This window comes from Rhamphochromis sp. 'chilingali', assembly GCF_963969265.1.
Source record: "Rhamphochromis sp. 'chilingali' genome assembly, chromosome: 5".
Classification (NCBI taxonomy): Eukaryota; Metazoa; Chordata; class Actinopteri; order Cichliformes; family Cichlidae; genus Rhamphochromis; species Rhamphochromis sp. 'chilingali'.
Genome location: NC_137932.1, coordinates 40,470,173 through 40,494,171, shown reverse-complemented (window position 1 = coordinate 40,494,171; position 23,999 = coordinate 40,470,173). Strand labels below are relative to the sequence as shown.

At 42.0% G+C, this 23,999-nt stretch overlaps 1 protein-coding gene across 1 annotated transcript in view; it reads left to right on the top strand.

The window, feature by feature from the left end:
- tsc22d2 (TSC22 domain family 2) overlaps positions 1-23,999 on the top strand; it is a 31,131-nt gene extending 7,132 nt beyond the window's left edge. Inside the window, exons 2-3 of the mRNA XM_080882652.1 lie at positions 23,034-23,085; positions 23,407-23,999. Of these exons, the coding sequence (XP_080738778.1) occupies positions 23,034-23,085; positions 23,407-23,697 (343 nt within the window). The 3' untranslated portion in view covers positions 23,698-23,999. The remainder of the gene's footprint in view (positions 1-23,033; positions 23,086-23,406) is intronic.

Below are 23,999 nucleotides of genomic sequence, written 5' to 3'. Positions count from 1 at the left end.
TTTAAAGCAGCTGCCAGCAAGAATGTGTTAACAGTGGATTGACTTAAAGCTGAGTAAGAGCTTAGCGAGTAGCTCAACGGTTAGCCTGTAATGGTTCTCAGCTGACTATTTTGTCACAAATGAGTTGTTTTGGATCTCATCTAAAGAAGAATACTTAAGCCACCTTTTCCACAGTTTCTCTCTTCCATGCCTATAATATATATTGGTAACTAGGGCTGCCACAAACGATTATTTTGATAGTCGACTAGTCACCGATTATTTTTGCGATTAGTCGACTAATCAGATCATCATCCACTGGACGTAAAACTACAGCTTATTGCACCAGCAGCATCTGCTCTTATATAACTATCATTAGCTGACAGCTTTAAGTGTTTACGGTATGTGCTAACTAAAAATAAAGACAAGATGATCGTTTATTAAATTTTAATGAAATTTGCAGATTGTTTCGGTGAATTTTAATAAACTCCTTGCTATCTAAAATATAACAGGACACCGGAGTATATTCTTGAGCATCTCACACTTCTGATAATCAGTTGTTTATTCAGCTGTGTAAAAACTATAACTTTAATCTCAGGATTTTCTCAGGAACAAATAAAATACTAAAAAAGCCAAACAATAACATTTTGAAGTTATCTAAGTGACTTATATATATTAACCTGAGTAGCGAAAGACGGCAGTGGGTTTGAAAACGATTTGCCGGTAAGCCTTGCCCCCGGCTAGCTATCGAGCTAGTGGGTAACAGACTTCTCCGAAAACGTCGGAGCGCTTTTGAAAATATGTGGTGTCTTGATAAACTGAGCCGATATTTGAGGTTTACACAGCTACATTCTCGCCTGAAAATATGTTAAACATTTATTTTGTGATCCAGAAAGAATAATAAGAGTAACATTAAAACTAACTAGCTGCCGCCATTGTTGGAAACTGAGCTGGGCTGCGCTATGAATTCTGGGACACAGCTTCTTCTTCTTCGGGGTTTAACGGCAGCTGACATCCTTGTACATGCAGTGCTGCCATCTTCTGTTTCAGTCCGTTATTACACTCCTAAATCCTACAACTTATTCCTGCGTCTTTTGTGATCTTACAAAGCTTCAAACGACGCGTCGACTATTAAATCAGTCGTGGACGATTTTGATAGTCGACGTAATCGTGACTAGTCGACTAATCGTGGCAGCCCTATTGGTAACTTTTGGTAATATTTTTCCTTAAGAAAGCATGTCTACTTTCAGTTTTGATAGTCTGAATGTGCATGTGTTGTAGTGCCTTACCCCCTTTGACTTGTAGTTGGAAAAGATTGAGAACAGTGTGGGATGAACAGGCAGGTTTGGGGATGGTGTCTGTGTGTGTGTGTGTGTGTGTGTGTGTGTGTGTGTGTGTGTGTGTGTGTGTGTGTGTGTGTGTGTTGGTTGGTTTGGTTTCTATAGTGCCTGGAGACAAGGCAGCAGCTATTTTCCACAGATAGCTGACCTGCCTGAACTTCCAGGGGACATATTCCAGGACTGCTGAATGGCTGTGATTGTGGGATGCCCCGGGCTGGAGACTGAGCAAGCGGGTCTGCAACAGCTCCGTTTTTGGGCGAGACCTCTCAGCTTGCCCTCCTGTCTGTCTCCGTCTAGCGTGCCGGCTCTGTTTCTTGAAACGGAGCTGGTAACACACTCTGTCTGTTTCTAAACTGCTGATGCAGTTTTTTTGTTTGCCATAACTGTCTTTTCTGGTTTAATTAAATAACAGTGCTGTTCTTTCATCAGAAGCCTCAGGTCATACTTGGGCTTCCCTCTGCTTTAAATTTGTGCTGGAAGTTTAGGGGTTGAGCAATCACCAGCATTTTTTTACATGCTTAATAACCGACCAAATCTGGCTTTTAATCGTGCCTCCTCAAACTACCCTTACAGTGCTGATTACTGGTTTCACTAACTTGGCCAAAAATGGCCCTCTTCATGTGATGGCACAGTAAATTGATTTTAAGATTTTTTTCTTAGGTTTTTTTATTTTATTTTATTTTTATAAATAAAGACTCACAGAGGTCAGTGGTGTGAGGTAAAGTGGCGGAAAAAGTTAGCATAGCAGGACCCACCCTGTTATCGCAGCAATATGTGGTCAGGGGATCACTTCCAAATAGGACGGGTCTGCCAAGGCAAGTAAACAGCCAAGAGCCTGGCGGGCCACTGTAGCTAACTCAGTTTGTGCTGGAAGCAAAGCGATTAAATCAACCTGAGTACGTTCCAGGAATGAGGACAATGTCTGTAAACCGATGGTGTTTTTTCAAATCTGAGTATAAAACAGGTTCGACTGAGTGGTTACAGTATGATAGTTATGCTTCAGCTCTTTTCAAAGGGTGGCCTCCCAGGTGAGGGACTAGCTGTTGACAGGTCCTCGTTGCCAGTTTGTACTTCCTACATGTGACTGATGTGTAATGTTCCAGTCCATGTTAGCGATGTCACCAGAAGCAATACTTCTGCTGTACCAATCGATACCTAAATTCTGAAAACGCAGTGTTATTTGTTTTTTATTTGGAAACTGTTGACAGCGGATGTACAGAGGCAGTGAGGGACAGCATATGGCTACACGTTTTAAAGTCTAGCCTTATCATGCTGTAAGAAGAAGCAAACCCACAAACGAAGGAAAAACTACATGTGGAAGACGTACACTGGTGCAGCCTGATACTGAAAAAGCAAAAAAGCTGGATTGAATGTTGGCAACAATGAACTGATCCATGGTTTGATCCATTCAGTCCTGTAGTGTCGTGTGTTGACTGTGCGATAGCTTAGCTGCTAGCAGCAAAACTAAGCTTAGCGATGTGGCTGCAGGTTGGAGATATTTCACAGCTGCAACACTCACACATTCTGTTTGTGTGTTTGCAAAAGTGTTTTCTTAGCTACAAACGCTGAACATGAATCGACATGATCAGAAAGACTTCACCACAGCGATGCTTTCTCTCGACGCTTGTTATTTGGTTTATATATTATATTTGGTTTAACAGTTGTTGGGAAGTTTTTAGTAACATAATGAATTCTCCCCAATTCGATTATATGACACTTTACTCCAGCTGTTTGGCAGCTCCCCATGCAAAAAGCCTATGAGAAGGAAAAGTAAATAAATTCGATTAATAGCGCCTTTTCATTTTAAAACAATTTTCATTTAATTCACACAATCCTCACAGTTAGGATTACAGCTTATTAATTTAAAACTGGTATCGGATTGGTAGCTGTAGATGCCCACACCCAAGGTATTCGATTGGATTGGAAAATGCTGGATTGTTGCATCTCTGCTTAGTAATGCGTGCAGAAGGTTGGCTGACCTGTTGCTGGCTGTGAATTTACCTGATATTACACGTGCTATTTGCACATCGGTGCAGGTGGATACCATGTGGACTTTTCACCAGTCAACTTATTAGTGCAACAGCATTTGATGTGCCGATCAAACTCCGTCAGTGAAAAGCTTGTCACGTGTACAATTGTTATGTAGCAGATGATAAAATGCTTACCAGCGGTATCTGTGATTACCAGGAAACTGTATCATGGTTTGTTTTCTTGAGGTTTCTTTATTTAAAGTCTAAATGTAGTTTTGTTTTTTCTCTTTGCGACTGCTAGTGCTTTCAGTTTTAGGAAGTGAGTTTAGGCTAAGGGCCAAGAAAATCCTTTTTCCACTTTCACTGGCCTGTTCAGACCAAAATTGCATGCAACTCGGTGACCATTAGGGCACTTTTGCATGTTTAAAACGGTACTCTTTTTGACGACTGTGGCGCTTCAGTGTCTTCTTCCTCAGAAGTCACCTCACTTATGTCCGACTTTGTTATCTCCATCTGTTGGGTTACGGTAAAGTAAGATATTCTGATACAAAATAGAGGAAGTGAAAGAGAGAAAAGCTTGTCAAAGTTTATTCGTGGACTGTTTCTTTGCAAGTGTCAGATGCTACGATTTTAGGGCAACTGGGCAGAACTGGTCACACAACCAAGTTTCACTTTCTTATTCTCCTTTTGATTAATTCTAAAAAAAAAAAAAATGCTTAAAATGAGAAATCAAAAGAGGGCAGAAGGAGAAGGAGCTTGTAATGGGGAAGGGCAGGAAGAACGAGAACATTCAAATAATTTGGGGTTAATGCAGTGGAGAGGTGATTCAGCAGTTCTGGGATAATGTCTTTTTGTGGTTCAAGGCTTTCAAGGCTGACCGCAGATCAGAGCTGTTCACGAATAGAAGCCAGTCGGCTGCAAGTCTGTGGGATATAAAAGTCTTCTGCTCAGCAACAACCAGTTGCTTTAGAAAATGCGGAGCTGTGTGTCGAGCCATTCAGTCTTCTTAGAGAGAGAAGCAATGGCTGAACAACGAGGTTTTAGAGCCTCGGGCCCCGCAGAGCCCAAGATGTCTACATAGTGAGTAATGAGGATGTGTGGAAAGCATGGCAGGCAGCTGCATTTGAGTCATCCATCCTCTCAGAGCTCTCTCCTGCTTTCAGTGGGTTTAGTCTGGCTCACTGGTGCCTGTGACTCTTCACTGCTTTCTGGTCCTCCTCTGTGTATGTTGCAGTATGGCAGCGTGGGACTGACTGAAAGAGTGAAGTTGAGACTTTAGGACGGTGCTCATGTTTGGCTGCCTCTGTGATTGTCCTTTTCAGTAACCAATCACTGCCAGTTTTTTTTTCCCTCTCCTTAAGTCCGTCTTCTTCCCATTGAGGTATTTCGAGTGTGTAGCTATGCAGTTAGACAAATCAGTTTAAAATCTGCACCTCATTTGACCTGGACAATTTTGGCAAAGAAAATAAAACGCGTTACAGTGGCTTCCTTTATTTTTTTTGCATTTTTTCCCCCTCAAAAACACAGTTTAATCTGGTTATGTGGGTGCAGCACTGCAGTCAGTTTTGAATGATTTAGTCACAAGTTCTCTACAAGTAAGGAAGACGAGCACAACCTGCTCGAAAGGTCAGCCGAGATCATATTTCTTTTGCAAGATGAATCTTGCATCCATTTCTGTCATCAACTGAGAAATGTGCAAATTCTGTAAGAACTTCCGTTTCCTTTCATACTTTGATGTACACTTTCATATTCAGTGGCCCGCTTCCTCTGCCGTCTTCCCCCTTTTCCTTTTCTGAAGTTGAGTTTGTCTCGAGTGTCTCCTCTTGTCTGCACTATGCCGCAGTTTAAGTTTGCCCCCAACACCGAAACACCTTCTCTGATGTCTTACAATGAGCAGACTTCTGCAAGGAAACGGACGTGAGTCATTGTGGCTGGGTAGTCTGATAACCATACAGTCGCTCATTCAAACCAACATCTGAACAGATGGCACCTTGGCTTATCACTGCATCAGGATGGATCTGTCATAAGTGCCTAAACTTGTTGTCTTTACTTAGGGAGCCTTTGCAGATTTAAATCCCAGCTTCTAACAAATAACTTCCTCTAATTATCTTCAAGTATCTGCGGGTGTAGCTCAATGAAATATTTATTCTTTTCATAACGCTTTGTTGAACCTGTTGTGTCATCCCCTTATGAATCAGACTTGATTTCTTCAGGGGGGAAAATGCAGAAATTTGTAGAAGCACTAATCACGCCCATGTTGTTTCCCCCCCCCTTTATACTCTTTAATTGCGAGCACTAATACTTTGTTGTTTTTCTTTCTTTTTTTGAAAAACATTAATCAGTGTGAGACAAGTTGACCTCTCGGACATCACCGTGGTGAGATGGGATGACTGGTTCCTTCTGAGCTTTCACACCGTCGTGCCTTTCTACTTTACGTCTGAGTCAGCCTCTATGTTTAACATGTTAAAATATTTCACCCACATTCTTATCAGCTGCTGCAGAGCTGTGAAACATGAACACAGCTGACACAGCGCTGCGCTTCAAGAATCCATATTTATAGTTTCTGCACTTAAGGGCTAATCATCCTTAAAAAAGCACTGTTGTTTTCTGTGCACCACTCATCCAATTCATCACTTTGCCACCCCCCTTGCTCTAGCTCAGAGCGAGGTTAGCCAAAAAAACTCAGTACCAAACAATGGAAAATATTCAGCTACCACTTCCCGTGTTGTCAGTGGAGTGTACCACATGAAGCAAGGCAGCAGTTAAGGCCAAGAAGGGTAGTGCGTTGGGATTTTATCGCTGAACTAGTTGCTGCGAGAGACCACGAGAAGCACTGAAGGGTAGTTGTTTGATAGATCCTGCTGTATGCAGTCTGAAAAAGTAGCTTATAATGAGCATTGGCACAGTGGCAGGGGTGATCTGAAAGCTCTCTGTGTTGCAGTGCAGTCTGCAACAATTAAGTCTTTTTTTTTTTTTTTCATCCAGCTTTCCAGGCATTGTGAATTGCAAAAGTGCATTTTAATGTAACTGACTTTTCACTAACAAACATGATAACTTTGCACTATATTTGACATCATTGCAAAGAAGTAAAATGAACCTTTGCATTGTACCCTCCCTGTAGGAGATAAAGATCTATATCAGGTTGAGTTTACCTCAGGGCAGTAAGTGAAATGCCCACGAGACACACCCAGTGTGTGGTATTTTAAAGGAGTTGGCTGTGATTTGTCACAGGAATCTGCTACTGCTTCATCTGCATGAGGGTATGAATGCACAGACAGCTGGGAGGGTCTTGAAGAACAGGCCTTAAATCAAAGCAGCTGCACTTGCATTGGAAGTTGCTACGTGTGAGTTATTTTATTTATTTTCGGAAACAATAAAGGGAATCAACTGCTCCCAACCCAGCTTTTATAGTCACTAAACTAAACTCAGGGAGCACTTGTCAGATAACGGTGCTCCCTGAGTCGCCCTGCTTTCCTGCTTGACCTCAGAGTTACGTGTGAGTGACAGGCCACTGTTGGTACAGAACAGCTGACGAGTCAAGACAGAAACAGAGCTGACGGCCAGTGTGGCAGAGTTCAGTAGGCCAGTGTCATGCTTCAGGAACCGATTCTACACTTTATTTAACCGGCAAAGTCAGTGAACACGAACGCAGCAAAGTGAAATTGAGCAGAAATGGTGGCTTTGTAGCTCCAGGCTGAAGCTATCGGTTGCCACCCAACTGAATAAGCCACCGCAGATTGTGAATTAGACTGACTCATCGGTGCTCATGGTAACAATTATGTGTAACTCGAGCAGAAATTAACACCCAGTGCTTACGAGAATGCTCATATCAGCGTGACATATTTTCACGAGGTTTTCTCTGACTTTTACATGTTTGCTTTGCTGAAGTGTTTTGCTGCCTGTTTTAACATTGCTAAAACCTGAACTGTGATGTTGTTCATTGAGGTTTTTCTAAGTTGAGCCACAGATGCCCCAACAAACCTCTTTTATTTCCTGCTTTCTGTAGCCTCCCATAAGAGAGTGGGCGGGGTCGTGCCGTCACTGCTGGGATTTTGTCGGCTACGGACGCGGGCTCGACCCCATGAAAAGGGTTACATCCCCGTTGGCCGATGAGCCGTTTGCGCTCACCGTGTTACGAGGAAAAATTCATACAACTGCTCGGTCCGCCGTCCACTTTCCAGTATATTTGGCCCACCATCAGGTCACACCCACACAAATGTAGTTTTTGGTGACCATAAATGGGGAGATGGCGCTCCAGAGGTGGGCTCAAAGAAAAATAAGTAGCATTTCAAAACCGGGTTGCAATCCCAAGTTAGGTTTATAGAGTCTGGTTTTGTCCCTAAATTTGTATTTTTTTTTTTTTTTTAAAGTTATTTAAGAAAAAAATGCATTATTAAAATAAAAAATTGCGAGGCATTCATGTTTTCCTGTCACACCAGAGATTATGTCACTGAAGTTAACAGAACACGTAATGTAAACTGTTCTCAGAATGTTATCATTACCAAAGTATCTAAAGTCATAAATGGTGGTTACTGCTCCAAATGGTTCTTGCGTGTTTGATTTGGCAGGTCCTTTTTTCCACATGTGATAAATGGCTGTGACAGCGACCCTCCTTTATTGACAAAAGCACCGGCTGTTAAATCCCTCGTCAAGCATACATCATGAGACCAGGGAACAGCCTCTCAGATGTGACAGTATGGCGACTTTATGTCAGACTGCACAGCCAACAGGAGGCATCTTTTTTTTTTTTTTGGTAATCTTTTTGTAGAGTATTTTCTATTTTCTTTATTGCAGTAGACAGTTGATGGTGCTTTTGTTCAGTGTACCTGAGTGTACAATGGGACATAAGGTGTATCTGCTCCAAAAAGTTGTGAGAAAAACCTAAAGTAATTACATTTTTATTGTATTATAAAATGGATACATCATTCTTTCTTTTCTGCTTGCCTAGGTTTATGTAAAATGTACAAGTTAATAAGGAAAGGTGAAGTGTATGTTTTTTTTTTTTGTTTTTTTTTGTTTTTGTTTTTTTTTTTCCCCCCCGACTGGCAGCAGTCAGTTGGTGTTTCTGTGACCTGATTAAGTTTGTCATTTTTGTTCACTGTTTTGAGTCAGGTAAATAAATCCAGGACAACCTGTTCTTTGACAGCATGGATCATAAATTACCTCTCCTTAAATCTCAGGGCCTGTGATACTCTTTGAGGAGTCACGCAAGCAGTTGCTCGAGCTGGAGGCACTCTATGGCTTTTCACAACAGCTAATGCAGGAACAATGAGTAAACTGTAACTCTGATTGACAGAGAGTCAGAATAAGATCAAGTGTAGTCATGTGCACTTGTGATAAGTGACTTCCAAATTGATGCCTTAAGGCTGCGCAAGAGTCTTTTCGCGTTTTCTAACCAAAGTCCCCAGCAGCTGAAGGTCAAATGGGCAAGAAGCTGTTTTCAGTGCTCTTTAATATTCACCTTCAGCAGCAATGCAAGTGGCAGCAGGTGAAGTAAAGCAGCGGTCCCCAACCTTTTTTGCACCACGGACCGCTTTATGCCCGACAATATTTTCACGGACCGGCCTTTAAGGTGTCGTGGATAAATACAACAAAATAAAACTAGTACCGGTACCAAAAAAAAGAAGATTTATTCATAATACACGTGAAAAGACCCAGGAAAACCAAGTTAACGATAAAAACGATAACAAAATAATGCTGAAAACCGATAAAACTCCTGAAAACTATACATTTCACACCTGAGCCTCAACTCTCGCGGCCCGGTACCAAACGACTCACGTACCGGTCCGAGGCCCGGGGGTTGGGACCGCTGAAGTCAAGTACAAAAACGTCATTAATTTTTGATTATTCTGCAAATTGCCAAAAGATAAATTGAATTGTGAACTATGTTTCGTAAAGCCGAAAGTGACTTATTCATAGAGAACTCTTTTTTGATACACCAGAACGATTCACTGTTACCTTGGTCATTTACATGACTAATAACGGCTTCAGTTCCTCACATTAACTTTCAGTTTACTTGTCAAATGCAGCTCAGCAACAGCAACATGTATCCATTCTGCATGTGTGACTGTGACTTCAAGCACAAGAAGATTCTTTAAGGTTAAGAGAATGAAGCTGCGAGCAGTCTTCGTTTCTTCTGCAGCAGTGCTGTGATGTTAACAGTGGACTGCATCACCGCTTTGGTTGCTTTTTGATTGTCACACACAAACTGTGATGTCACCTCTGCCCCGAACCAACACCATACTCCGTATTAGTCAGCGGGCTGCAAAAATTGAGGTGCACAACTGACTGAAAGAAAACTGAACCATTCATGATGGCGACATCGGCAAACCAAAACTAAGAGGAAACAACAAATATAAAACTAGGTAATGATTCGATCCCTCCAACTGGGGCTGGGCAATATAGCCTAAAATCCATAATGCGGTAAAATTTGAAGCATGTGCGGTAACGATATATATCGCAATATATAATTTTTCTTCTGTATAACGTATTTTCCACACTAATACGGCACACTTGAAATCCTTTAATTTTCTCAAAAATTGAGAGTGAACCTTATAATCCGGTGCGCCTTATGTATGTATCCTGGTTGTGCTTACTGACCTTGAAGCGGTTTTGGATTGTTGGAGCATTACGGCTGCCGTAGTCAGGAGCCTCGCAGAGTAATCTGGGTCCAAAACTTCTCCTTTTGCAGTCTCTGCAATGCTTTTGACCAAAACCGGTGCAGCTTGATGACACCATCATTATGCGCTATCCCGGTATAGTCAAAACCTCTACCGCTGGCCAAATTCATATCGTTTCTACCGTATACCATTTATACGGCCCACCCCTACCTAAACCTGCATGTCTAATAAATAAAATGGCAAATTCTTTTTGTAAAACAATAAAAAAAACATTTTACACTTTACTGGAGGCACTGTGGCAAATTTAAAAATGGACAGCTTTATATTCTTATCCAATAATTACAATATTTCAGTTTCTTAAGCTCTTAATATGCTCTGCTTCACTGTGAGGCGTCAGTGAAGGGTGTAACGTGGCTGTCACAACATCTAACTAAACCTGAAATGTGAAATTAAATTGAGTTTAATAAAAGGAGGAGAACAATAATTGTTATTTTAGTTTTCGGCATCAGGGAGAAATCCCAGAGAAACAAATAAAATGTTTGACAGAGTGGATTCATATACCAGTGTATATACACATGTTGCCATTGGTGGTGTTCAGGCTTGGTGCTTCCTCTATTTTGTGATAAAGGCTCCTTTTAAACTGTCACAAACTTAAATTATGACAACCTGTTACTTTGGTGTCTCATCTCTGAGCTGGATTACCTTCTCCCTGTGGGTGAGGCTCCTGACTACCATATCTACCTCACCTGCGCTTCTTTACTATTGTTCCTTTTTTAGGGGGGAACAGAAGTGCTATGTTCACACACCATCTCTTACCAGTTGCTGACAGTGCGGAGCCTTGTAACTGGTGTACATTTTCTTTCACTTTTACTTGCTCTTCCTCCCACAAAGGCGAGTGCCAAGTAGTCTAAAGTAGACCTGCTTTATTGAGAGAGGACCTAAAGGAGCTTGCTAGCCTTCTGCCCACTTTAAAAGAAAACAAAGTCTGTTTATTTCCTTGAAATGAGATCTAAAACAGAGTGAATGCAAAGGCAAACAAAGTCTCTATAGTCCTGTGCACTGTAATATAGTGTGTGGTATGAAAAACCAACCTTTTGCTCAGGGTAATGCTGAGAGGTGTGTGGTGACACGGTGGTTCCATATTTCCTTATAACTGCTTTCCCCCCCCCTTATTTTTCCCCTCTTTCTCTACTTCCTTGATTTTTGAATGACTCCCCTTCACTCATCTTCTCTTCATACCTGGCGGCCCTCTTCTTTCATACAATGACCTCATTTTGCATGCAAAATTTTCCCCATCCCAATAAAACCAGGTATTTTGGCTCTGTCAGAGTTGATGTGACAGCTGCTGTCATGAAGTCTGTTGTTTGGGAGCTCTATAAACTGACAGTGTCTAAATACCGAAGCAGAGATGCAGAAAACTTGGGTTTACTGAGCTGCTGTTGGCTGGGAGTGGCACATATAAATCTATCAAGGGTTCGCATATGAAAACTCAGTGGTAGATCAGGCTCGACAGTCACTAGTACAGTATACAGTAGTGGATGGTTAACCCCACTCTTCTAGTTTTGGAACTGAATTCCTAAGCCACGCCGGATTTTGTTTTTAGGTCCTCCAGGGTGTTGTATATATTTAACCTGCGTAGTTTGTGATTTTGGTCGACCACCCCTGCAGACACTGTAGGAGGAGGCTCCATAGAAAGTTTTATATTGAAGATGCAGACGTGGCATATTAACCAGCACGAACCTTATAATAATTGTTTTTCTCCCAATTTGTAGTCTCGTCTGTCCAGGATATTTAAAAAAATTTTTTTTTTTTAGAAATAGTGCTGATTATAGTAAGACAGTTTCTCAGACATGGATTAAAGCAAGTCCTCAACTACAAAAACATTCAATGATCTCCAATGGAAACAAGTTTCAGTCTAAGACTATGCTTAATCCATGTCTGGGGAAATGAGCCACAAAGTTTGGAGTGGACATGTCAAAGCTTTAAGTTGGCTGTTCATACAAATGACATGATTCTTGTTTTCCACCTCAGTACCCTGCAGACTTACCTTTAGCCTCCTTGACTCACTGCTCAAACCCAAAAAGGGAAAGACCATCTCTGAATCGAGGAGGGAACCTAATCTCTCACCATCTTACAATCATGTGATTGCAGCCATTCCCCAACTCTCTGTGAATTGTACTCGTGGTAATCAATGGTCATGGCAATTCGCAAATTAATGATCATGAAACTGATCTCACAGCCCTTTGTTAATCAGTGGTTCTAGTTTCGGTCATTATGAAAATTTACTGTTTTTAAGTTGGAAACTGCAGTCAGCTGAGACTGAAGAAGTCACTCGGATGACTGACAAAATGTTTCTCTCCTCAGTTTTACCTCATTGTGGTTCAAGTTCTTGCTCTACTTCCTCACTATGCACATTTCTGTTTTTTCACTCATGCTTCTACTTTCTTTTTTCCCTTCCTAATTAAAATGCAGGAACCCGTCCACTGCTTTCTACCAGGCTTTCCGGCCTAGCCGATTACGAGGGTCAAAGCCCATCAACGATAGGTATGAGCTCGGGTGTTTTAACTTGTGTGTGGCCTTGACTTGGCTGGCTGGCTTAACCGGACCCTGTACCGCTTTCACCTTGTGCACCCTAAAGGAAAATGTCCATCTTCAGCAGCCTGTAATCTATTTATGGAGTCCTGAAGTAATTAATCGATTTTACTAATTTCAGTGTGAGCATCTGTCACAAATTTCCAGAAACAATTGGAGGATGATTGTTATGTCAGGGGTGGAGGAACACCAGGCCTCAAGGGCCGGTGTCCTGCTGGTTCTAGATGTGTCCTTGATCCAACACAGCTGATTTAAATGGCTTGACTTTCTCCAGAGGCCTGGTAATGAACTAATCATTTTATTCTGGTGTGTTGACCCAGGGTGAGATCTAAAACCTGCAGGACACCGGCCCTCGAGGCCTGGAGTTCCCCACCCCTGATTTATATAGTTTACAAGTGACTACAGCTGTACTTTAAATTTATTGTAGAAAACGATGACCTGTTCTGGATAAGATTTTATTTCCTTTTCTGATAGATGTATCTATGGATCTATTTCCATATATACTTATATTATTTAAACAGCAATTTTTCAGCCAGAATTAAACCAAAGAATAATTGGCTCCTTATGTGTCGTACAGATTTTATCGTTGAGAGGAAAAGACTGAATGTATCGAATGATTACCAGATTATTAAAGAAGTCTAGACTTTTCTCCTTTATTGAAATAAAGAAACATCACTTTGGGACTCATTACTTAAACGGCTGGTCAAACTGGACATTTCAGCAGGTGTGAGTGTGTACAGCACGCAGAAAGCATGGCAGTGGAAGAAGCACTAGAGCTGATCTGGCAGCGTTTCACATCTCTGTGACACTCAGCGTATCTGTGGTCTGCCAGTCACGAGGATCTGGGGCTCAGGTTTCCCTTGTCCCTGCGATGTGTGGAGCTAAGTGCTGAAGAGGTTTAGTACTGAGTATTGCAGATCCAAATGTAATAACATGACCAATGTTTTTGTAAGCCTGTCATTGGTATGATCAGATGAGAAGTTGGTGATTTTTAAAAGTGTTTTTAAGCTTAAGCTTAATTCTCAACCTTTAAAAGCTCATCCTTAAAAAAAAAAAGAGTCCATGTCAGAGCTGTGGCATTGTGCTTGTTACTAACATGCCTTGGCTTTCAGCTGATTTATATTAACCCATAATGGATGGGATTATGTGTAAATTTGAGAACTGTTTTTTAGTTTTTAAATTAAAAAAAAAAAAAAAGTATTAAATCCCCTGTTCCAGCTCCAACAAATGTCTCTTCAGGGAGAGCTCGATTTTTCTTGTTACCTTTCATAGACTACAAGATGACAGTAGTCAAAAATTACTTTGACAGGTCTAATAAAAGAAGAGGCGATATCTTTCATTCAAAAACGGCTACACAAAGGTAGCTGTCCAGATTGACTCAAACAAAAAAATTGTAACATTAAATTATTTTAATATCTTAAAAGTTATGTTAGACATTTGTGTATACATTTCTTGCGTGTGGCCAGATCCATTTATTTTATTCTTTTATTAAATGTTTAAGTCCTCTAAATGCTTTTACTTGCATACTACCGGTGATAATTTAATTCATTTATTTTTTTTCTTCATTATTCCCATTGTTCCACCACCAAGACAAGAGCTGAAGCACAGGTATGTGCTCTTTCTCAAAGATTACAGTAAAACTCCCAAGCTGAATTTTATGAAATTGCATAACTATGGATTTGCTTTGAGTTGCTAATGAAATAAATCAATCAACAAATGCTGTAATCATCATATTGTACGTATATATCTGTATGCTTACTTTGCACGAACACTGTCACACACACAGCGATTATTAATATCTATGTTTTTAAAAAACAATCCTTGGATTTCAGGATGTCTATTACGTTCATTTCATCGCCTCCCTGTTAATGTGATGCTAACTTAATCCGTTTCACTCGGGGCTAAATACGGGATGAAGAATTTGAAAAAGTGCCACGAGCCTGGTGTTTGCTAGTATGTATAATGCATTTGACAATCTTGCTTTATTTAGAGTTTAGGCTTCATTTTCTGTGCTTAATGATTTATTTTTTTATAAGCTATTTGTTTCGTTGCATAGGTACCTGTCAATAACGCAGACAAATGAATGGCACTTGTTTTGACTTGGGAATCCGTGGTTTGCATTTACCATAAACAGTTTCTGTTCCCATGTGCTCTCATGGAAGCTGCCAACAGATACCGGCAAACAAACTTTGAAGTTGAGGTGTATTTATCGTTTAAGTCCTTAAACATGCGGTTGACTTGTTATGTCATGAAGTGACGTGCAGAAAATTCTGGGGAGTCTTGGGAAGAAGCAAGAAAATAAATATGACTTAATAATGCCATATATTAACATTTATCCTGTGATATATATGTGACAGAATGAAATAAGAAGTAGAGTTTACAATTATTGAGCTTTAAATGATTCTTGTTTCAAAATGTCATTCTTGGGGATATTGACTAAAATTGCACATATCATCAAGGGTTGGTGGACTTTTGGAGTAGTTTATCAATGCTTGTGACTTTAAACCTCTGTTGCCAAGTGACAGTAAGTGGTGGAGGGATTAGCAACCAATCAGACATTGTGTGTGATATAATAATAATAATAATAATAATAATAATAATGGATTGCTTTTCGGGGCCCTCAAAGCGCTTTACAATTCCACTATTCAGTCACTCTCACATTCACACACTGGTGGAGGCAGCTACAGTTGTAGCCACAGCTGCCCTGGGGCAGACTGACAGAAGCGAGGCTGCCATATCGCGCCATCGGCCCTTCTGGCCATCACCAGTATGCGGCAGGTGAAGTGTCTTGCCCAAGGACACAACGACCGAGACTATCCGAGCCGGGGCTCGAACTGGCAACCTTCCGGTTACAAGCCGAACTGCCAACTCTTTGAGCCACGATCGCCCCGTAATACTGCATTAAGCACGAGATCGTCCATATGACCTAAATAAGGGTCCTTGTTTACTTGACAACAGTAGCAGTTGAGCAACAGTGCGTCGTCACAGCTGGCAAAAGACTCTGTGCTTCTGTTTGTTCCTCATCCAGCTTGGCTTTGCCTATGGGCTCTGAGAGTAACAGAGCAGCTTTATTCAGAACTTTTCAACTAACCCCAGGTAAACCTGAAGGAGACGCCTCATTCCACCTCCCTTTGTCCCGAGCCAGCTCTCCTGCAGGAGAGCTGGCTCGGGACAAGTCTCCCTTGTCCCGAGTCTCCCTTGTAAAAAAAACTCTGCACATTTATTTTTTTAACCTAACAAGATTACAACTTGAACTCTGCTTTTGTAAACATAGCAGGAAAGCAATCTGTTGTCTGTGTTGAATGGATTTATTATAAGGCTGTGATTAGTTCCACGTAACCCACAGGCAGCAACCCTTTTACAGTCCTCTGTCCACAAAGATCAACTCGATGATTATGGATAATAAAGAATAGACAGATTTATATTTGGTCAGAGAACACCTGATTGGTGGCCTCAGGCCCAGCCAAGGCTCAGCCAGCGGGGACTTATTTAAACCAGATCAGATATGTTAGCACTGTTTATGACTCAGAAACGAGCAGTCATTGTTGGGGAGAGGATTAAAGTTTAACTCTTGAATGCTGAAGTTTCACTTCTGATGTGCTGATTGGACAACACTGTCATGGTAAACTTCTTCATCAACTTAGCTGCAGTTGTCTTCAAAATAGAACTGAGAAATATAACTTTTATAAACTGTCACCATTTATTGCACCTTTGTTATTTAGAAAGGAAAAAAAAGTGTACTTTACTGTAGGGCTGTATTTCTTGGACTTACTTCAGATTGTAATTGCCGAAAGCCTGGGGGCGGGTCTTATCCTCATCAGATCCATCCCAATACATTTGCAGTGTCTTATCTGTTAAGGAAGTACAGTTATTTTTAAAAAATTTAAAGTTTACCCAACAGCTGTGTGGGAGCCAGGACAGGACTGGACGTGCACAGAGCACTGATCTCATATGGGACACCTTTTTTTTTAGATTCATGGAGAATTTGATGGATGGCAGTCATATCCATGAAAGATCTTAAAGCTTGCATAACACACCACTTGTCACAAAGATTGTACTGTTTTAGTGGCAGCATTTTCATTCTGGCTACTTTATCTTTGGAAGCTGCTGACATTTGATCTGTTTTTATCCAGAAAGGGTTTGCTGAGCACACACAGGCCTTTCCAACATCGTGTCTCCTAGAGCTCGAACAGTTAAAGACATTCACACTTAGTTATATATCAGGGTATCTCCTATAGCCACTGACTGACCATTAAATTACCAGCTGAACCACCATGAGGTCAGACTGATATATGATTTACAGTAGACGATGGACATTGGCAGTTATTGGTCAGAAAACACTAAAAATGGCTGTTTTATTTTGTCTGACCAAATCTGCAAAGTCACCAAATTAAAAGCCAGTATCCTGTTTTTTGAGGAGGAGATTAATTTTTGTCTTTGCTGGTGTTAATCATTTATTTAAAGCACAGCGATTTAGTTGGTGTTAAGTAGTCAGATTGTCTTGTGGTTGCTTTTAAAATGCAATGTTTAGAACATTAAACATCAGCGTTTCCCAAAAGTCCCCTTGAAGTGCCACTGATAAAGACACTGACATGTGTATTAGGGGTAATTAGACTGTACTACCTAACGACATTAGTCTGACCCACACCCTTTGCTTCAGAGAGTAAACCCAAATGAGGCTGAGTCATTGATCCTGTGATAAATGCTCCCCTGAATGCAGAGGCCCGTTAACGCTGAGGTGCCGGGATTTTTCCATTAAAGCCTCAGGAACAAAACTATTACGTATGCACATTCCAGCGGGGGTCTTAATCCAGATTGAGACAAACAAGTGGCGAAGCTCAAGTCTCTCAGGCGTTGAAAAAGTGTAATTTGATCTTGCAGCACATTGTGTTTAGGTAATTATGGTCAGAGGACCCTTGAGCTGCATTCTCACTGTTTGCATATGTGTTTTGATGGATTTCTGTAGGAGCTGTCGAGGTCGAGTACAGTCGCCATTAACAAAAAAAAAAAAATGTAACCAGCAGGGTTGCTGGTTACATTTTTTTTTCTTCTTTTTTTTCTGCTGGTCCGTTTGCTTCTTACCGCCTGCCCCTTCTCCTGCAGCAACACAAAACGTCAGCTTCACTAGCAGTAGTTAGTTGTAGATGGGGAACAGATTGCAGATGTTGCTTTGGTGAGCTTGTCCCCTAAACCAGCAGCTTTTGTCTAGTTGAATTGTGGCCTACATGTACGCGACTGGTCTCTTGATATGTTTTCATGCTTGTTGGTAGGTATGGACATCACGTCTAAGACTGTGCTATGAAAAAAAAAAAAAAAGGCCTTCTGTGGACTGCTTAAATTAACAGTGATGGACGAAGTTCATCTGCCGTCTGAAGAATTCAGATTTTATCCTCGCTTTATAAGCCCCGAGGGACTTGACTGCTTCTCATGCTCCCCGGTCATCCGGTTTTGTTTACCAAGATGTCTGCTGGAGCTGTCCATGTGGTGGAAGGACGGGCCGGTTCCCTTCCAGTCACATCGCGTATGTTAGACGAGGAGCTGCTTGTGCAGCAGTGTAGCGATATTGCGCAACAGATGAGGTTGCAGTGGGGCAACTCCTCCGGCCTGTTTACGAGGAAGCTCGGTGGCAGCAGACACGCCCACTTGTGACTTGGATTTAGTGCTGGAGAAATAAAACTTCCCCGTGGTCTCTCTTATTTTGTTTAGACTCCATTGTGTCAATATGGACCACCCCTTATATAGACATGCTCCCAACAATACAGCATCCAAATATGTGCCACGTTCACAGACTCGTATTAACATACTTGTCGCATCCTGCAATTGTCACAGTTGTTTGAAGCTTTGCTGCCCATGGAGGACAGAAGTAGTTTGTCGAGATTGTTGTCTTTGGGGGATTATTTTAGTTCAGTATGCAAATATATGTGCTTGCAGGAAACATAAACTGCAGTAAACCACAAGAATTCCCTGTGGGATGTGTAACCTGTTTCTCCCCTTTTTAATATTCCAGTTTCAGGTTATTTTCATGAAAAGCATTGAGGCTGTGTTGACTCACACGTTTCACACACATTAGAAGGTAAATTGTGCCCTTCCTGATAACTGATTTCAATATAGAACATTTTGACTAACGAGTTTCTAATTGCGGTTTTGCTAGTGAATAAAAAGTTTTATTTGTGTGGCAGGAAATAATCTGAAACTGTTTCTTCAGCTTCACATGTGAGGATTTGATTGATTTATTAGGCTGATGTGATCAGAAACTGAAAATCTAAATATAACATATTTCTAAAAAAATCTGTTCATGTCGGCAGACATTGCATTGACTGAAATCCAAGTTTCCTCTTCTTTTTGTTTTTCTGTTTTTAGTACTTGTTTCTGTGGAAAAACTGGATATGATCTGATTGATTTAAGCAGATGGGTAAACATGAGGGGCTCACAGGTCTGCTGCCGAGAACGCCCTGTTGCAAAAATACTGGTTTCTTTGTTTTCAGAGTGAGTGATCGTTTAGTTGAGCAGAGTGTTGTGGAGCCTGCTTGGTTGTTTGCTGGGTCACGCAGCACTTTTGACCCCTTTCAGACAGATAAAAAGAGAATTGGTCCCCTGTAGCTCCGATGGAGCAAAAACATTCTTTGTTTTTTATTTTAAAATTAATTTTACAGCTGCGTCATGATTAAACGTAAACTTCAAGCTGATTTGTGCCATAATAATGAAGTCATAGCTAAACTGCTGTCTTCCTGAAGCTGCTGAACTTTTGAATCGCAGCTAATCGGGGGCATCTGCTGACGCCAACTGGCGCAGCGGCAGAACTACACCCTCCTGTCTTTTCAAACAAGCGGCCGGCTGCAGCCAGCGTTTGCATCGGTACAAGAGCCACAGTGAGTTGTCAGCGAGCACACTCATCTGTTGTTGCAGCCCCCACCCTCCAGCTATTGTTTTGAAATATGATCGTTGAGGGGGGTTATTACTGTAAGACAAAGGTTTCATTTATTCAGCTGCCTTCCCCCACAGAGAGTGTTTATGTGCTTTGGGACGGGGACGAGTGCCGGTGCATTTGTGACCCTAATGGAGAACACATTGGCGTTCTGGTGCTGTAAAACAGTGTGTGATGATTTAGGGAGTTTGTTTGGCTCCTGCACGTGTCTGCTGTGATGTACACGGATCCAGGTGGAGGATGGGTACACCGTGCAGTGTAAGAGGAGATGGGCTCGGTGTCAAAAGGGAGGCACGCGTGGTAGAAACTCTGCAGCCAGCCCTGGTGGCTGTGACACAGATGTCTGGGTTTGAATGCATTGGCCTCGGGGCCGGAGGTGGCCAGAACTGGAATGTGCTGCCTATGGTCCCGGAGACTTTGTTTGGGGGTGGTGGGGGGTGGTGAGTACATTTGTACTCTGCTGCAGTCTGCGGGGAAGGCCCGTGTTGAGGTTAACACAGCCAGTGGTCCTTATATAAACCACCACATGTCTTCTTCCTTGAATAAAATATACAGTTTGCTTTGTTTTCCTTGAACATGGAATGACAACAACATGTTTCTTCCTTTCTAGCTTTTTCTTTAACTCTTCAAGTACAGATTGCAAAGCCAAACTTTTCTCTTTTTTTTTTTTTTTTTTGTATTTTTAATTCAACCTGCATGCCTCTTGTCTTTTGCTATTGATAACAACACATTCCAGCCAAAGCTCGTGGACATATCTCTTTCACTGTCCCAGATGTGGAAGTGCTCAGTTCAAAGGGTGGAATGTGTTCTGTTGCTGCTGCCGTCATCTATCGACTTTAAAATCACATATCTGAATGAGATTTGTGCTGGAATGCAACTCATTTACCTCACCGTCATTACACATCTCTGACGTCCGTCCATCCCTTTGCTTCCGCTTGTCCAATTCAGGATTACGGGCAGTGGAGACGCTTGAGCCTCTCCCAGCAGTCAAACGAGCCGGAATGTGGGGGTACACCCTGGCTGCCATTCTTATCGCAGACTAATCTCAGACGTTTAGTTAAACCATTTTAGGTGCTTGGTAAACCACTGAGTGAGTGGAAAAATAAGCGGGCAGTTTGAAGTCATCTCATGTTTTAATCTTGGTGTTTTTACTGGAAATGACAGAGGAGGAAGGGACTGCTTTGCTAATATAATTAGCCGAAAAGGACATGAATTTATTCCTGTGATGTTTTAATGCAGTCTTAATGTGATCAATAAAACCACCAAATTCTTTTTAAAACAACTGTTGTTTACCGCTCCTTGTTGTGTTTTATGCACAATTTATATGCCAAACTCCGCAAAGTTTGACTCAAAATTTCAAGGAAAGACAGAATAAACGTGGAGAAACAGGCCTGCAGAAGCCTTGTAATGGTGCAGATGGAGTTTAAGGCACTAACTCAAGATATAGGGTACATACAGAGCTGTGCCTCTCCTTGAATTAAAGCTGAGCCTTTAAATATGTTCCCGTGTGCCTCTGGAGTGGCTGTTCCGCACGTACGTTTCGGCTCTGAATAATGTAACTTGTGAAAGAAGCTTCTCGGAGTAAATGAATGGTGAGGGGAGGGAGGAGGCGGCGAAGGCTGAACTCCGCCTCACCATGTGACCAAGCAGTGGTTTTAAGAAACCGTGAGCCTCCACTCAAACAGGACAGTTGTTTGTGTTTGTTACTCAGTAAGAAACGTGTAGCCGCGAGAAAACTTCAGGAACCATGCGCTGCAAAATGAGCTACAGCCTGCCCTGCTCGCCGGGAACATCCCCGCCACATTCAGGGCGTTTGGTGGCCTACAGAGCGCGATGCGTCAGGTAAACACCTTTAAAAGCTGTTTCTGTGTCCGCGCGTGTGGGCTTATTTTACGCGTGCATATGGAGACCGCGTTTGGAGTTTTTACGGCATCTTTGCGTTACTAACTGAAAACATTTACATACCTGCATCCTTTTTTATAAACTCTTATTTACGAACTGCAGACATTTGGCTCCTTGTCAATGTTTTTACATGTGCTTTGAGTGTTGCTCGGTGGCCATTTGCGCTCGTTTTGTCCCCCGCATAGTTTGAGGTGTTTTGCCAGCAGCTGTTCCGAGTGTTGACCACTCTCTTCCCGAACATATGGCATCAGTTTGATCTGTGTTTATACCACGTGTCCCCCCACGAGATGTCCACGGAGCCGTACACTACGTGCGCTCTAGCACGCGGAGTGTAAATGATGGATAGACTGGTACCAGGCTGATGTTAGCGCAATGTGCGATTTCCACGTTCTTTTTTTTAATTTTAATTTTTATCTAATTACGTTTAAAAAAGATGTAAACATAACGTAACAAATGTTTTTTTTCTTAACTTAAGCTCCTTACAACCCCCAACCTCGGTACACAATAATTGCGTCTGTATTTAATTCAAAGGAAACTGTTTCACATCTACTTTTATCACATTCTTATAACGTTAACCAATTTTTAACATCGTGGACGCTCTAAAAACAATAATTAGAGGCAGTCTGCACATTGTGTTCCGTCTGCTGCTCCAGTTCCCAGTCAGAGCGCCGTCCAGCGGCTCCAGAACACATCGATTGCCTTTGTTTTCGCTCCACAGCGGAGCAGGGCGGTGATCGTTCGAAAACAAAGGCGCTTTTTGTGGAGGAGGTTAAAGGGCAAACGGTGAAAAGTCGGCGTCGTTTGGTTTCATGAGGATTTGTAGCACGGACTCGTAAGTTAATCGTCGCTTTCTGGTGAAGAAATGGTGAGATGTAATCTACAGGGTTGAGCTCCTCTGAGGCCACATCAAGATGTTTTTATAACGATGTAAGAGGCAGAGAGGAGCTAAGTGGGTGCTTGGTATTTTATGCAGATACAATTTAGAAAAGAGAGCGTGCACTGATGATGTAATCTGATTACCGAACACGTTTTGCAAGACTGACCAGACTCCCTGTCTGCCATGCATAGATGCAGTCTGACCTGGATATATGTGCAGATAGTTGAATTTTGATTTAGCTGTTATTACAAGTGGAACTTTGTCTTGGTTTCTGTGGGTTGCTGCTATGCTCTGATTCACTGGTGGCACATTTGAAAGTAGAGTCTGACAGCTGTTTATACTGAACAGATAGTGTGAGCGATGAAAGCCAACTTCACTTAATGCAGGCGTGTAGAGCAAAGGCTTCAAGTCCGGGTTATAAAGCTGTTGCTGAAACAGAGTTTGGTGTGTATAACAAGACATGTCTTCACCTTCCACCTCAATCTTTCCCGTGCTTCTGGTCTCTGAAAACGGCATCACGTTTGTAGCGTGCCGTCTTGCATTTTTGCGTTTCCAAACATGGGCCCTCTGCCAGTTTGTGTTAAACACAATGGAATATTCACTAAAAATAGTACGCGTTTTATTTTTGTTTTGTTTTTTCCTGGTCTAATCTCATTCTCTAGAAGCTAATCTGCATGAGTGAAAACGCTCGAGGGTTTGCTTTGATTCACCTGAGCGATGCAAGTGAAAACTCAAGTTGTGGGAGAGCCAATTTTGGCACTTAGTGAATGTGAAATGTCCGATGGGCATAAGCAAGATTGATATCTAAACTTCCTCCTCTTCCGTCCACAGTGCCTCGGGAGCCAGCGTCGTTGCCATCGATAACAAGATTGAGCAGGCAATGGTGAGTTTTTCCGCATATTTAAGTCATATCAGAATGAATCCTGTGATATGGATTCCTTGCCAGTCTGTACAATTACACATTTCACAATAACTTTTACCTTGCTGATGTTAAGATAAGTGCTTGAAAGAGGATGAACGTGAAACGTCTTGTAGAAGGAAAGAGGAAAAATTAGCCTCAAATCTGCCCAAACATTTGGTTTCTGTGCTGCTGGTCCCTTTTGATTGACCGGGGATTTGTTAAAAAGCAACTGCAGCAGTGACGCCTCGGTACAAAGACCACATTTATTTTTCTGTGCTAATTTTAGTTTGTCCTCCCTGTCAGGATCTGGTTAAGAGTCACCTGATGTACGCTGTTCGTGAGGAGGTGGAGGTGCTGAAGGAGCACATCAAGGAGCTGTACGAGAGAAACTCTATGCTGGAGCGCGAGAACGCCGTGCTGAAGTCACTGGCCAACTCGGAGCAGCTCAGCCATCTGACCAATCAGCTCACCCATGGCAGCAGATCGCCGCCGCTGCAGCAGCAACACCCGCTCGTCACAAACAGCACCCCCTCTCTGGTTCACCACGAGGGAAGCCAGAGCGTCCCTCATCAGCCCGACATCACCTCAGCGTGATTCCCTCTTTATAAACTGTCAGAAACACACGTCCCATGGACAGGAGTCTGTTGGCAAAGGCAACAACTAACTACTACCGTCCCCTTAACCCCAAACAGCAAATGGACTCGGCTCTGTGTTCAAAGTGCTCCACTTGAGGACAAATCAACAAAGCAACATCTGTGTTTGTCACTAAGAGCTGTGTCAGCGTGTGCTGATGTCATCAGGCCTTCACATTGTTTAAGACATTTACCATCCTGTGCAAAGTCTTATTCGGGCCTTATGTTTGGCTGCAACAGAGCTGAAAAAGGAGAAGATGGGGG